Source organism: Leucoraja erinacea, chromosome 31, assembly GCF_028641065.1.
Source record: "Leucoraja erinacea ecotype New England chromosome 31, Leri_hhj_1, whole genome shotgun sequence".
NCBI classification, from domain to species: Eukaryota; Metazoa; Chordata; class Chondrichthyes; order Rajiformes; family Rajidae; genus Leucoraja; species Leucoraja erinaceus.
The window spans coordinates 19,237,369-19,251,178 of record NC_073407.1 but is presented as its reverse complement, the minus strand read 5'-3'; the positions used below and the strand labels follow the sequence as shown (position 1 = coordinate 19,251,178).

The 13,810-nt window shown below is 40.5% G+C and overlaps 1 protein-coding gene across 1 annotated transcript in view; it reads left to right on the top strand.

Moving 5' to 3' along the window:
• The window catches only part of pomt1 (protein-O-mannosyltransferase 1), a 28,649-nt gene that overhangs the window by 11,052 nt on the left and 3,787 nt on the right, over window positions 1-13,810 (top strand). Inside the window, exons 8-17 of the mRNA XM_055660187.1 lie at window positions 813-906; window positions 3,638-3,793; window positions 6,079-6,209; window positions 7,939-8,034; window positions 8,336-8,428; window positions 9,393-9,489; window positions 10,915-11,007; window positions 12,392-12,512; window positions 12,783-12,880; window positions 13,646-13,759. Of these exons, the coding sequence (XP_055516162.1) occupies window positions 813-906; window positions 3,638-3,793; window positions 6,079-6,209; window positions 7,939-8,034; window positions 8,336-8,428; window positions 9,393-9,489; window positions 10,915-11,007; window positions 12,392-12,512; window positions 12,783-12,880; window positions 13,646-13,759 (1,093 nt within the window). The remainder of the gene's footprint in view (window positions 1-812; window positions 907-3,637; window positions 3,794-6,078; window positions 6,210-7,938; window positions 8,035-8,335; window positions 8,429-9,392; window positions 9,490-10,914; window positions 11,008-12,391; window positions 12,513-12,782; window positions 12,881-13,645; window positions 13,760-13,810) is intronic.

Sequence of the window (13,810 nt, the reverse complement as noted above, 5' to 3'; positions counted from 1 at the left end):
ATCACTGAATGAAGTAGAGTTAAGAATATGTGACCTCCGGGAATGAGGTGTGAAAGAGATGATTGGTTCAGTGGTCTGTCAGTAGCAGGGAAGAAGCTATTCTTAAGTCTGGATATTTGAGCTGTCAAGCACCTGTATCTTCTCACAGAAATGGAAGAGAGAAAAGGAAATGGCTGGGGTGAGGGTGATAGGTTGTTTGAAGAGAGCAGCAGAGTTAATTCCCTCTTAACTACTGCTTTGGTCTTGACCACTTGAGAAAGCTAGAGTCTACTTTGCGATAGGCCCAAGAGAACTCTGAAACAGAACTGCTAACCTCTGCAGTTACCTCCTGAAATATTTTTCCATCTCATCCTTTCCTCTTTCTTAAAGCCTAACTTTTTGATGGAAGTTTTTAATCATTTGTTGTAATACCACATTGTAGCTTGCTGTTGGGGGAGTCCAGAATCAGGGGACACAGTTTAAGAATAAGGGGTAAGCCATTTAGAACTGAGACGAGGAAACACTTTTTCACACAGAGAGTTGTGGAATTCCTTACCTCAGAGGGCGGTGGAGGCCAGTTCGCTGGATACTTTCAAGAGAGAGCTAGATAGGGCTCTTAAAGACAGCGGAGTCGGGGGATATGGGGATAAGGCAGGAACGGGGTATTGATTGGGGCTGATCAGCCATGATCACATGGCTCGAAGGGCAAGTTGTTTGTAATTCATTATCATTTAATCTTAAATGTGGAAAGCTATGACTTTTGTTAGCTTAATTAGAAATGTTAACTTGGCACTTCAAATCCGATGGCTATTTTTGTTTTGATATGTTTGCAGGGTAAAATACATGGGCTTATTCACATACTTGCTTCTGTTGGCTATTGCTGGAGTACATACATGGAAGCTAATTGGGGATACAACATTATCAAATGTAGGTATCTAAGCTACCGTTTATGTTTAATTTTGTGTGATGGAGACATTATATGATAAATCAATTAATTTATGTTTTTTGAGCTTTAGAGTACATCTTTAATAACTTGTATACTGTGGTATTGCTGTGGTAAGTACGAGAGTGCAGTGGTAGTCTCAGTGTTTAAATTACCAGAATTGTAATCCAGAGGCCTGGATTAACATTCAAGTGACCCAAATACAAATTGTACCATAGTACCATTTAGATTAAATTTAGACATTTATATTCAGTTAATAGCCCACAATAGATCAGGCAACAATTATGTACAGAGAAATAGGTAACATTTCAGGTCAAATACTCTTCATCAGAATTATCCTGCTGTGTGTTATTAACTAAATTGAAATGTCAGTTACTATGTTGGGATAAGGACATGGATTTATGTAATCGATTATTATTCCAGTTGTGATGAAGGGTCTTCAACATAAAACGCTAATTGTGTTTTCCTTTCCACGGATGTTGCCTAACCTTTGGTGCTTTTTCAGCATTTTCTCCATTTATTTAAGATTTCCAAGATCATGATTTTTTATGATCTCCAGCCCTTTGACATTGCGAGATGTCTGTGTTCTTCCAGTTCTGGCTTCATGAGCATTTGTCATTTTATTCAATTCACCACTCATGGACATGTCTTAAACTGCCATGGCCTTAAGCTCTGGATTTCCACTTTAAACCTCTTCATCCCTCTTCCTCAATGTCCTTAAGATTCAACTATTTAATTATTGGTTCTAAAAATATTTATTTATAAGTCAGTGTCAGATTTTGTTTCCCTACATTAAAGTCATGAGATAAATAATGAAATGCTAAAGCCAATTTGAGTCAAGAGCATTTTATTGCCATATATTCCAAAACAGAACATTAGAATTCTTACTTGCAGCGGCACAACAGATATATAAATCTAGTATTCTGCAGTAAATACCATAATAAACAACAAAAAACTTCAACATGAACAAAAACAATAGGACAAGATAAAAGCAACCCCACCTCCCAAGTCTATATGTAATTCTGAGTTTAGTTGGAGGTTGTTGTGTTTGATGGTTGGGAATAAGCTGCTCCTGAACCTGGATGTTACACATTATGATACAAATACATCTATAGATGCTCCTGAACACATCATCAGTGATGTAATCTAGGGTTATTGGATGTTTCGGGTCTTTCAACATCAGACACCCTCACCCAGGGGACCCAGCCATGGTTGATCAGAGCACGAGTTGTGTTCAGGTGGCATTCACTCCTCCCCATGGACTTTCTCTCCTGATTCAGAGCCATCTCGAGGCCTTCTCCGCTGCCTCTAGTGTTCTTGATGGCCCTTCTCCTCGCCACTCCGTTGATGCCCAGTGCACTCAAGGCTTTGTGGAACGATTGCCCTGAAAAACTTTTGCAGCCAACCTCGATGGGCATACACCTTGCCTTCCAGCCCTGCCTGCGGCAGTCTATTACCAGCTCTTCATACTTGGCCATCTTCCTCTCGTGAGCCTCCTCCAGACGGTCCTCCCACGGCACTGTCAGTTCCAACAAGACGATGTTTTTGGTCGCCTCTGAGACCAGGAGGATATCTGGCCTCAGGGTGGTCGTGGCAATGTGCTGTGGGAACTTCAGCTGTTTCACCAGGTCTACGGAAGATTGCACTAAGACTAATGTGGGTGAGGTAGTAATGTTGGCGAAATAGGTGAAGCTGACTACTCTGCAATTGGTTCCTCCTTTGACAAATGGTTCCTCCCTTGTTCGAGATGTACCTATTTTTTAAGACAGTTTGAATATTACTTTGTTCGCTCATCCGTTTGTTCAGATCGCCCTTAGTGTTATTCACATTAGAATTCAGTCTGAAGGCCCATTGCAATAGTTAACTGTTATGTCGGGTGGTCATTTGAAGTCTGTGCTGCGAGTGTAAGTCATCTAAATGGGGAAATGCAGATAATTGTGTTCTTCTAAAGTAGGGGGCAGTTGTAAATAATTGTGAATTTTTAGCTTATAAGTTCAAGAATGGTTAATTGTCATGCATTGGGACTGGAATAATGGCATTCTTATTTGTTACATCTTTCCAGGCACCTTGAGGAAGGATGTCGTTATTCTGTTCCCGGTACATATGACAGTTAAACATTCTTGAACTCTTGAGCTAAAATCTAGCTCCTGTAAGAGTTGCCTATTTTATGTTGCAATTATGTCTGAGCTCCGGCTTGGGATGAGTTCCCCAAGTGATTCTCATGGAAGCCGAATGAATTTGAAATTCAATCAAATGATCTAACTGTTGCAGACATGGAGTGAAAAGAAACAGCTCCAAAGCTATCTATCAATATAGATAGAGAGGGACTATCCTTGTTGGGAATAGGGGAAAACAAAAACTGTATGCACATTCGAAATGCTGGAAGGATTTACAGGTCAGGCAGCATCTGTGGAGCAAAACTATCAATACTACAGGTCGATGATCTGATAAAAATCAAATGTATTTTGTCAGTACTTCTCACATATAGTTTTCGTTTGGCAACATATTAATCATTGTTCTAATAAGTGTGTTTTTGGATTTTGTTTACTCCCAATAACTTTAACTTTTTTAAATTAGAACATGGAAATGGAGGCCTCTGTGCTTGCATTGTGGACTGAAAAAATTGGCCAGTTGGTTGGATTTTGTTTTCTCTTTATTACCACATTGTCTAGTTTGAAGGCTAAGCCTTGCAATTTCTCCAACTCTCATTTGCAGGTCACAGTGTTTTATCACATCGTGGCCCGTGTATGTGCACTTCTAGTCCTCCCAATAATCTTGTATCTGGGCTGCTTCTACATCCACCTGACTTTGTTGTACCGCTCTGGGCCACATGATCAAATAATGACCAGCATGTTCCAAGCAAGTCTGGAGGTAAGACTATTGAATATCATGTGGGTCTTCTCATCGGTGCATTTATTCTAGTAATGGACATGCAGAAAGTGAAAATAAAATCACACAGAAAGAATATATTACATGAAGATGGTTTAGTGTAGAGATACAGTATGGAAATAGCCCCTTAGGCCCACAGAATCCATGCCACGCATTGATCCTCTGTTCACACTCGTTCTGTGTGTCTCCCACTTTCACACCCACTCCCTACACTGGTCAGGTTCGAGCCCGAGTCTCTGGCACTGTGAAGAAGCAGCTCTACCAGCCACTGATTTTATTTTTCTTTCTCCTTGCCAATAAGCAAAATGTTTTAAAGTGACTCTAAACATAGTGTGTTAAGAATTCAAACAGCCTGGTACGCTTCAGGAATATAATTTGACAGGATGTATTCAAATTGTTAAATTCATTGATAAACACGAAGGAACACCAAAACCTAGATAGTTCCAAGGCTGCAGAAAGATTAAACTCAACCATTTTTCAGACTCTATCCTGTGATCATTGCAATTCTAAACTGGTTATGATTTATAATGAGATGTATACTTTAAGCTGATTGGCATTATAATTTGCCTTCCTATGTTTTAGTTAAATAAACTATTTGTCATTCAGAATGTTTTCAAGCCTAGTAGTTCTGCTTAGTGGGAATGGCATTGGGAGTGCAGACCACTAAATTCTATGTCCTTGGATTCATAAGGGGTGGCAGGCAAAGGCAGCTTGATTCCTGAATCTGTTCATCATTTCACAATCAATCTTGATGTGAGGTGAGAAAAAAAGTATCTGCAGGCTCACAGAGAATAACTCACAATGGTGAGCTGCAGGAGAACAGAGCGATACAGTGGTACACAAAAATGCTGGAGAAACTCAGCGGTTGCAGCAGCATCTATGGAGCGAAGGAAATAGGTAACGTTTCAGGCCGAAACCCCTCTTCAGACTGACAGGGGGTGGTGGGGAGAGGGAAGGAAAAAGGAGGAGGAAGAACCCGAGGGCTGGGGGAAGGGAGGAGACAGCTCGAGGGCTAAGGAAGGGGAGGAGACAGCAAGGGCTAACAAAATTGGGAGAATTCAACGTTCATGCCCGTCGGATGAAGGCTCCCCAAGCGGAATATGAGGTGCTGTTCCTCCAATTTCCGGTGTTGCTCACTCTGGCAATGGAGGAGACCCAGGACAGAGAGGTCGGATTGGGAATGGGAGGGGGAGTTGAAGTGCTGAGCCACCGGGAGGTCAGGTAGGTTTTTGCGGACCGAGCGGAGGTGTTCGGCGAAACGATGGCCCAACCTCCGCTTAGTCTCACCGATGTAGATCAGCTGACATCTAGAGCAGAGGATGCAGTAGATGAGGTTGGAGGAGATACAGGTGAACCTCTGTTGCACCTGGAACGATTGCTTGGGTCTTTGAATGGTGTCGAGGGGGGAGGTAAAGGGACAGGTGTTGCATTTCTTGCGGTTGCAACGGAAAGTGCCCGGTGAGGGGGTGGTATGGGAGGGAAGGGAAGAATTGACAAGGGAGTTGCGGAGGGAGTGGTCTTTGCGGAAGGCAGACATTGGAAGATGTGGCGAGTGGTGAGGTCACGTTGGAGGTGAACAGTTGAACAGAGAGATACAGTGAGTCATCTCACTAACAAAAGGAGAGATGACCATACACAGACTGGGCGATCGTTTCACAGAACTCCTTCGCTCAGCCCACCTGAACCTACCTGATCTCCCGGTTGCTGGACACTTTAATTCTCCTTCCCATTCCTACACTGCCCTTTCTGTCCTAGGTCTCCTCCATTGTCAGAGTGAGGCTAAACGCAAATTGGAGGAACAGCATCTCATATTTTGCTTGGGCAGCTTGCAGCCCAGTGGTATGAATATTGATTTCTGGTAGCCCCAGCATTCCCTCTGTCTCTTTCCCTCCCCCACCCAAGTCGCACTAGCTTTTCATTTTCACCCAACAAACGGCTAACAATGGCCTGTTTCCTTTATCATCGTTACTTTTTTGCATATCTTTCATTCATTTGTTCTTTATCTCTTCACATCACCTTCTCTCGTTTCCTTTATCCTTAACCAGTCTGAAAAAGGGTCTCAACCCGATATGTCACCCATTCCTTCTCCAGAGATGCTGCCCGTCCCGCTGAGTTACTCCAGCTTTTTGTGTCTACGAGTCAAAAGTATATACTGGCAAGTTTGACGCATAGATATCTGTTTTATTATGTTAGTATAAATATTTGGTCAAGAGTATACTTGGTATTTCCCAAGCCGGTTATAATGTTACACATGTTTTTGTTTACAGGGGGGGCTGGCAAGGATCACACAGGGACAACCTCTTGAACTAGCCTATGGTTCCCAGATTACGCTGAGGAATACATGGAGCAAACCTGTTCCTTGCTGGCTCCATTCACACAAGAACATGTACCCTATCAGGTAATGAATGGTTCAAGATGATAGAAATATTTTGATCCTGTTTATGAAGTTTGGGTGCATAGGGCAGAACTATGGCAGACTACAGATAATTCTAGTACTCAACACTGTATACTGTTAAATGCTCCCACTGCCCTGTATTTGAATCCTTCAACAACATACCGTAGATTTTGATACAAAAGCTTTGTATTGTGCGTGCAACAACTTTATCCTTCTGTTGTGCCTGTAATGTATCTCCCCAAGTCGCTTGACAGAAGATAACATATCTGGCCACATACACAAATACAAGAGAGTTGAACAAAAGTCTGGTAAAGCATTAGGTTCAAACGGCATTTTAAAGGAAGGGAGAGAGGTAGAGGCAGAGTATTCCTGAAGGACATTATCAATAAGTTACATCGTTCAGTACTGACTGCAGAGATTAAAATATGATTACACAAGGCCAAAACTGGAGGAGCACAGATTTCAAAGGCAGGTGTGATATAGAAATATCAATAAACAAGGCCAGGGAGGGATTTGAAAATAAGGGTGATAATTTTAATGCTTAAGTGTTGACAGATCTTATGCAAGTCCACTAGGGGCGCTGCTTTGATGGCAGCCTCTGCCTAAAGTCTGTCTGTTTTTCTGTCTTTTTTTTATTTTTAAAGTTTGTTTTGGAGATTTCTTTAGCTTTTCTTTGTGGGGGAGGGTGGTAGGGTAAGGGGGAAACCGTTTCCTAGTCACTTCCTGGCGAGGACGCGACTATTCTCCAAGTCGCGTCCTCGCCCCCCTCCTCGCGGCCTACCACCTAGATTGGAGCGGCCTTTCCTGCCGGGGACCCGGACCCTTCAGCAGCGGCGGTGCAGCGCTGGATACATCGCAGAATGGACGATTGCTTACCTGGATCGCCATTGAAGCTCCGGAGTGTTGGGCCTGCTGCTTTAACATCGGAGCTGTGGTTCGTAGAGCTTCCAGCGCGGGCGGCGCTGACTTCAACATCGCGGAGTCCTGGGGCCCTTTGCCGAGGATCGCCAGCATTGAATCTCCGCCCAGCGCGGCCTGTGGACTTCAGGAGCCGCGGAGGTGGCAGATTCAGATGTCCAAGCAGCTGAGGATGTCCTCCAGTCCCGATGTCGGACTTCCATCAACCCGGTGAGCGGGCCTGAACATCGGGCCGCCCTTAACGGCAACAGCGGGGGGTTCGGGAGCCCCCCGACCACAGGTGGACAACAGAGGAGGATGACTGAATTTTGGAGCCTTCCCTCACACTGGGAAACTTTGATCCCACTGTGTGGGGATGTCTGTGTTAAAGACTATCGTGTTCTGTGCTCTTTATTATTCGTACAGCGACTACACATTTCACTGTACCAATTGGTACATGTGACAAATAAATAAATGTATCTTGTAAGTGTAGGCCAATGAGAAGAATTATAATGGATGAACAGGACTTAATTTGATGTGAAATGCAGGCAGCAGAGTTTTGCCTACATAATGAAGGGTGATTAATGATCAAAATGCCTAGTTTGTTACATGATACACCACTATTTAAAAAATTGAGGATACATTTGAGGACATAAAATAACAGATAAACACAAAAGGCTGGAATAACTCAGCAGGTCAGGCAGCATCTCGAGAAAATGGATTGGTGATATTTTGGGTTAAGAGCCTTAATGTAACATGTTTTGGCTTAGAGTTAACTGAGTTTTGTACTGTCAGAGCTGCCATTTGTTAGCTGAAATTGTGTGTATCTTTGCAGGTATGATGGTGGCAGAGGCAGCTCCCATCAGCAACAAGTAACGTGCTATCCTTTTAAAGATGTGAACAATTGGTGGATTATAAAGGATCCTGGCAAGTATGTGTGAACTTTGAATGTAACCATGAAAAGAGTTGCACAAGAAGATTTTATTTGTACACTTGACAATACTTCCAAATTGCATCATGATACTTTCTAAATAGTAACTTAATTCCTTCTAATGCTACTACTAATTCTGAGACAAAACGTAAATATTGCCAACAGAATTTTAATTTATTTAGCTTGGTTCCCAAGCTCACCACTTGATGTTTTTGTGCTTAGCTGAAATGAAGATGTTTAGCAGACAGTTATTTATATATAAACTATATGGACCTGTCATTGTGTTTTCTTTCTTATTCAGACAGGAGCTGGTTGTCAGCAATCCGCCTCGCTCAGTTCGCCATGGTGATATTGTGCAATTGGTCCATGGGATGACAGCTCGTTATCTTAACACGTATGTACAAGGAGCGAGTGTGCTATTACATTGATGCACTTCCATCATCTTGCATTTTTGTTAATCAATCTGGTCAATTGAATTATTGAGATTTGCCTGTTCCTGGGTGTGAATTTTTAGCAGAAAAATGTATACATATACATTTGAAATATTAAGCAAATAAACCAAAGTATAATCAATTCCAAAATGAAGATGTCTGATATAAAAGCAAGAAACCTGAAGAATATTCAGCAGGCCCACATGCATTATTTGTATTTCTTTATTGTTATGCAGCTCACATAATTTAGTGAACAGGAAGATGGTATGCCAAGATTTGTATTTAAATCCCACTACACATGTCTTTATAACTGACAATTTTTGCATATGGAATAGAAACCAGGATATTTTGGCATCATTGTAGACGAATTATTTAAGGCAATACTCCTTTCTCCTACTTCTTGCAGTGTTCCTTATCTTAATGGACTGGGAGGTAACCTGAGGTATCTGGCTAGCCCTTGCTGTCAATTATTTATTGGCACGCAATGTGAAAGATGTTGGTAGAGGTAGAATTAGAATGAAGTGACAATCTGCCTGCATCAACTCTTTGCAAGAGTTCTACAGTTAATTCATTCCAAACACTGACATTTCTTCAGGTAGTAATTTGGAAATACTACATTATTTAATTATCGTAAAGATTGAATGTGCCTTTATTATTAAAGATATGACTGCTTCAATAAACAGTGAATTAAATATTTTAGCACGATGTCCTGCACCAAGGTACTCAATGAACCCACAAGATTGTTATTTATACTTAAGTTCTTTGCTTTGTGTGAACAAGGTGAAAAGGTAATATAAATACATCTCCCATATGTAGTGTCAAGATTACATCAGCAGCAGTTGGGTTCTCATCCACTTAATATTTACAGATTGGAACAATAATAAACTTACTAACTCATGTGACGAAACTTGTAACTTTTTTTTCCAGACATGATGTTGCAGCGCCTATGAGTCCTCAGTGGCAGGAGATTTCTTGTTATGTTGATTACAACATTTCAATGCCAGCACAGAACCTGTGGAAAGTGGTAAATGCCGATTGATATTTATTGGAGCTTGAACTGTGATTTTCTAACTTTCGAATGGAAGACCCCCAAAGATATATAACGTATCTGTCCAATGCTGAAACACAAAAATGATAGAATTGTAATGTTGTGTGCAGCATCCAAAATATCAACACCATTTTTACTTTTAGATCATCTCTAATTTAGTAAAGTATGCAAAGCACTTGTGCATTATCAATTAAAACCTGATTACTGAACACAATGAAAGCCATTAGACTAGACCTGGTTAAAATGTATGCTTTCAGGAGTGCTTTAAATTATAAGAGGAAGTTGAAAGCTATTGGGAATTAATTCCCGAGTCTGGATGGAGGAAACTGAAAGGACCATTGTAAAGTGAATAAGCCTGAGGATTACCCAAGAGAGAAAACTTTAAAATCATTAGGTGGTTTTGAGTATAAGGGTGTGATGGTCTTGAAACTTTTTTTAACCAAAGAATGTAACTAGAATACGGAACTTTTTACTGCAATTGGTTGAGACATAGAATATATAAAAGTTAGAGAAAAGTACTGAAACATATAAAGTTACATTTAATCTGAGTTACTTCTCAAGTACTGAGTATAGGTTTTATTGTCATATGTACAGTGAACATTTTGTTTTGCATGCTATCCAGGCATAAAGATATCCATACATGGGCGCTTCAGGTAATGCAGAGAGAGGAAACAGTAGAACAGTCTTACAGCTACAGAGAAAGTGCACATTAAAAGAGTGCAAGGTCCGTCATGAGGTAGATTTGGGGGGGGGGGGGGGGGGGTTGGGAATACAACCTTCAGCTTGTGAGAGGTCTGTTCAAGAGTAAGATTGGAAGAAGCAAAACCAATGAGTTTGGGATTTCTGAAGTCTCCGCTTGGAATGATTGGGCTCTAGAAAGGCACATTTGAAAGCATATTGTTCAATTTATGCAGCATACTAACAGTGAAATGAACCTGTCCATAGTCAGTTATTGAAAGGTGAATTACAATAGTTACGTTTCAATTCCCTGATTTAAAAGGCTTTGAAGAGTTTTTTTTGGATAGACACGTGGATGTACTGGAAATTAACATATATGGAGCTGGCAGATTAGTGTATCTTGCATCATGTTTGGCGCCAACATAGTGGGCCAAATGGCCTGTTATGAACTGTTCTATGCTCTATAAAGTATCTCCATTAACATAGTTCCCGTATGGATTTGGAAAAATGATGAATTTATGGCAGATTTCTGTAATTTTGTCAGTGATTTCATTTGTGTAATTATTTAAGATTACTAAGAGTCTGGTTTTCCGATATGTAGATACCAAATGAACAGAAGATACAGAAAAAGCTGAGGTCTTGTAGTCTGCAATAATCAAAGCTGATAGACCGAAGTTTACTAATCCATATTTCACATTAAAGTTTTAATTCCATTTGTTCCAGGAAATTGTCAATCGAGAAACTGAGAATGAAATATGGAAAACTATATTATCAGAAGTAAAGCTTTTGCATGTAAACACCTCTGCAGTATTAAAGGCAAGTTTGTAAAAGGCCATATCTTCATAGTTTCTGAATGCCCATATACTTATCAGAAGTTATGTTATTAACCATATTTGCAGTATTTATGCATGACTAATGTGTTTAGTTACGAGCTGTAATCTTCCTATTGCCACTTTCCTTTATTATTCCAGAAGTATGAATTTCTAGGGTGTATGGTACATTAGTCTCCGTTTATTGATCTGGAAAGATTTTGCTTTACTGGGCTCTTTAGGTATTTATTTGGCAACATGTTTGGGTAATTGCATTGTGGTTGTGGATAGAAGATTAACTGCCTACAGGAAACAGAAATGGATTGTTTTCTCAGAGGCAAGATGTAATGCGCAATGAGTCATAAGGATCAGTGCTGGGCTCTGAGCGTTTCACAGCCTATATAAATGAGTTGCACGCAGTCTCTCAGGGTGTGGTTGCCGAAACAGGTAGAAAGTAACTTGCAAAGAGAACATTAGGAAGCTGCTACGGTTGAATGCCCGACTCGTACTTCTAATTCATACATTCATTTGTATTCAAGATTTGAGAGCAACTCTTAATTCTGCTCTCGCTCATCCCTGAAATTAAATCGTACACCATTAGTGGCCATGCCTTCAGTTGTCAAGATCCAAGGATTTGACATTCCTTCAGTAATACAATAATTCTCTGGATGCTTTCAAGAGAGAGTTAGATAGAGCTCTTAAAGATAGCGGAGTCAAGGGATATGGGGAGATGGCAGGAACGGGGTACTGATTGTGGATGATCAGCCATGATCACATTGAATGGCAGTGCTGGTTCAAAGGGCTGAATGGCCCAAACCTGCACCTATTGCCTATAATTGAAGCCTATCTCTGATCATTAGCCCCAATTTTTCCTTATAGGGCTCAATTGTTTTGTTTGGTAACAAGTGTGTGTAATTGCATTGTGATAGTTGTGGATTGCACATCATTTACAGAAAGCAGTCAGTTTTCTCCTATATTGACGTTTGTTATTTTAACTGTATCCTGGAGCCAGTTACATGACTATAAAGAAAGCTGAAAATATAAAATGACTGTATGTGGAATTCACATGTGTTCAGGTGCCCACTGAGGCCACAATCAACATTGATGAGTGTAGGGTCAGATCCAAAAATGTGTTGTTCTGATAGGATATTGAATGCTGAAAGTTCATTTTTTTGGATTGTAATTTGACATTCATTCCTCTTTAAAAGCAATTTATAATCCAGGTAATTATATCTTAAATGTTCAGCTCCACCTTGACATTGTGCAAACGTCCTAATTTCTTCCGTTCATCTTGTGTAAAAACATAATGGTTTGCATGTTCAGTGTAGTTTCAAACTTTTCTCTTTGTAAACATCAGGTCTTGCGCTATTTTATTGTACTTTTCATTTCAGTTAAGTGGTACTGCTTTGCCTGATTGGGGCTACCGCCAACTGGAGACTGTTGGAGACAAAAGTTCGAAGGTTTATCATCAGAACATGGCATGGAATGTTGAAGAACACCGGTATGGAAAAAGTAAGGCACGTAGTTAGCTATTGAAGGGAGATGAAGTAAGTTGAGGACACAAAAGTAACGCCCCTTGATCAGAATTTTCCCCTACAATTAGCTACCAGCAATTATTTTCTAAAGTTATTAGTCACAGGTGGAATTGGCCTATGTTGATAACAAATTTGAGCTTAAATACAAGGAATTAATTCCTTCCAGATTTGAAGCCATTTTTCTTTTGGAATTGCAAAGGGTGTTTTATTTTATTAAACTGGTGCTTTTTCTCATTTTCGCACCCAGGTGAAGAACAGAAGGAGAGAGAGTTGGAGTTTCAAACGCCAGTACAGATGGATGTCAGCCAGAACATGAGCTTCATGGCCAAATTCCTGGAATTGCAAGTAATAGACATATTCATTTTATGGTCCTTGTTATATTCTGGTCTCTAATGCATACCCATCCTTACCCCTCTGTTTTTGGCTGCTTTAGTGCAGCTTAGTTTGGGAACAGGCCTTTCGGGACCAGTGATCACCCCTTCACACTAGTTCTGTATTAGACTGATTTTTTTTATCCACTCCTCACATTAGGGACATTTTCCTGGCTAATTAACCTACAAACCAGCATATCATTGGGATGTGAGGGGGAAGTCCTCGTGGTCACAGGGAAAACATACAAACTCCACAGGGATAGCACCCAAGGTCAGGATCGAACCTGCTTCTCTGGTGCTGCGAGGCTGTGGCTTTATCAGCTGCAGCATTGTGCTACTCCTAAAATAGTTGTACTTTGAGATGGCTTAACACCATCACTCTGCATAAATGTCTTTTATTTTTTAAAGAGGGACTTTAATAATCTCCATCTCGAATATGTTTGAGTAATCCAGACTTCTGGCATTAAGCTTTTTGAACAATGGGAGGATTTAAACCTAAAGCTTTCCATCGTTAATGTTTTCTTCGGCTAATTTCTTCTCTATTATAGATTAATTCCCCTTCTCATACTATACATCAACAGAAAATCATCGTTAAGACCTCCTTCAACCAAGTATAACCAAGTTTTTAAATGCTAGTTGAGGTAGATTTAAACCTAGGTTAGGTGAGCCTACTAGTCCCGGCCTGATCATCTGTTCTGTAAATTGTATCTAATGCAACGCTTGTTTTTATTCTCTTCAGCTGAAGATGTTGACGTTGAAGAATGAAGAGACTGAACACAAGTACAGCTCTTCCCCTCTAGACTGGATAAACATGGACACCAATATTGCGTATTGGCTTCACCCCAGCACCAATGTACTCATTTAATTGAACAATATTTAGTTTTATAAACTGTTCATATGAATT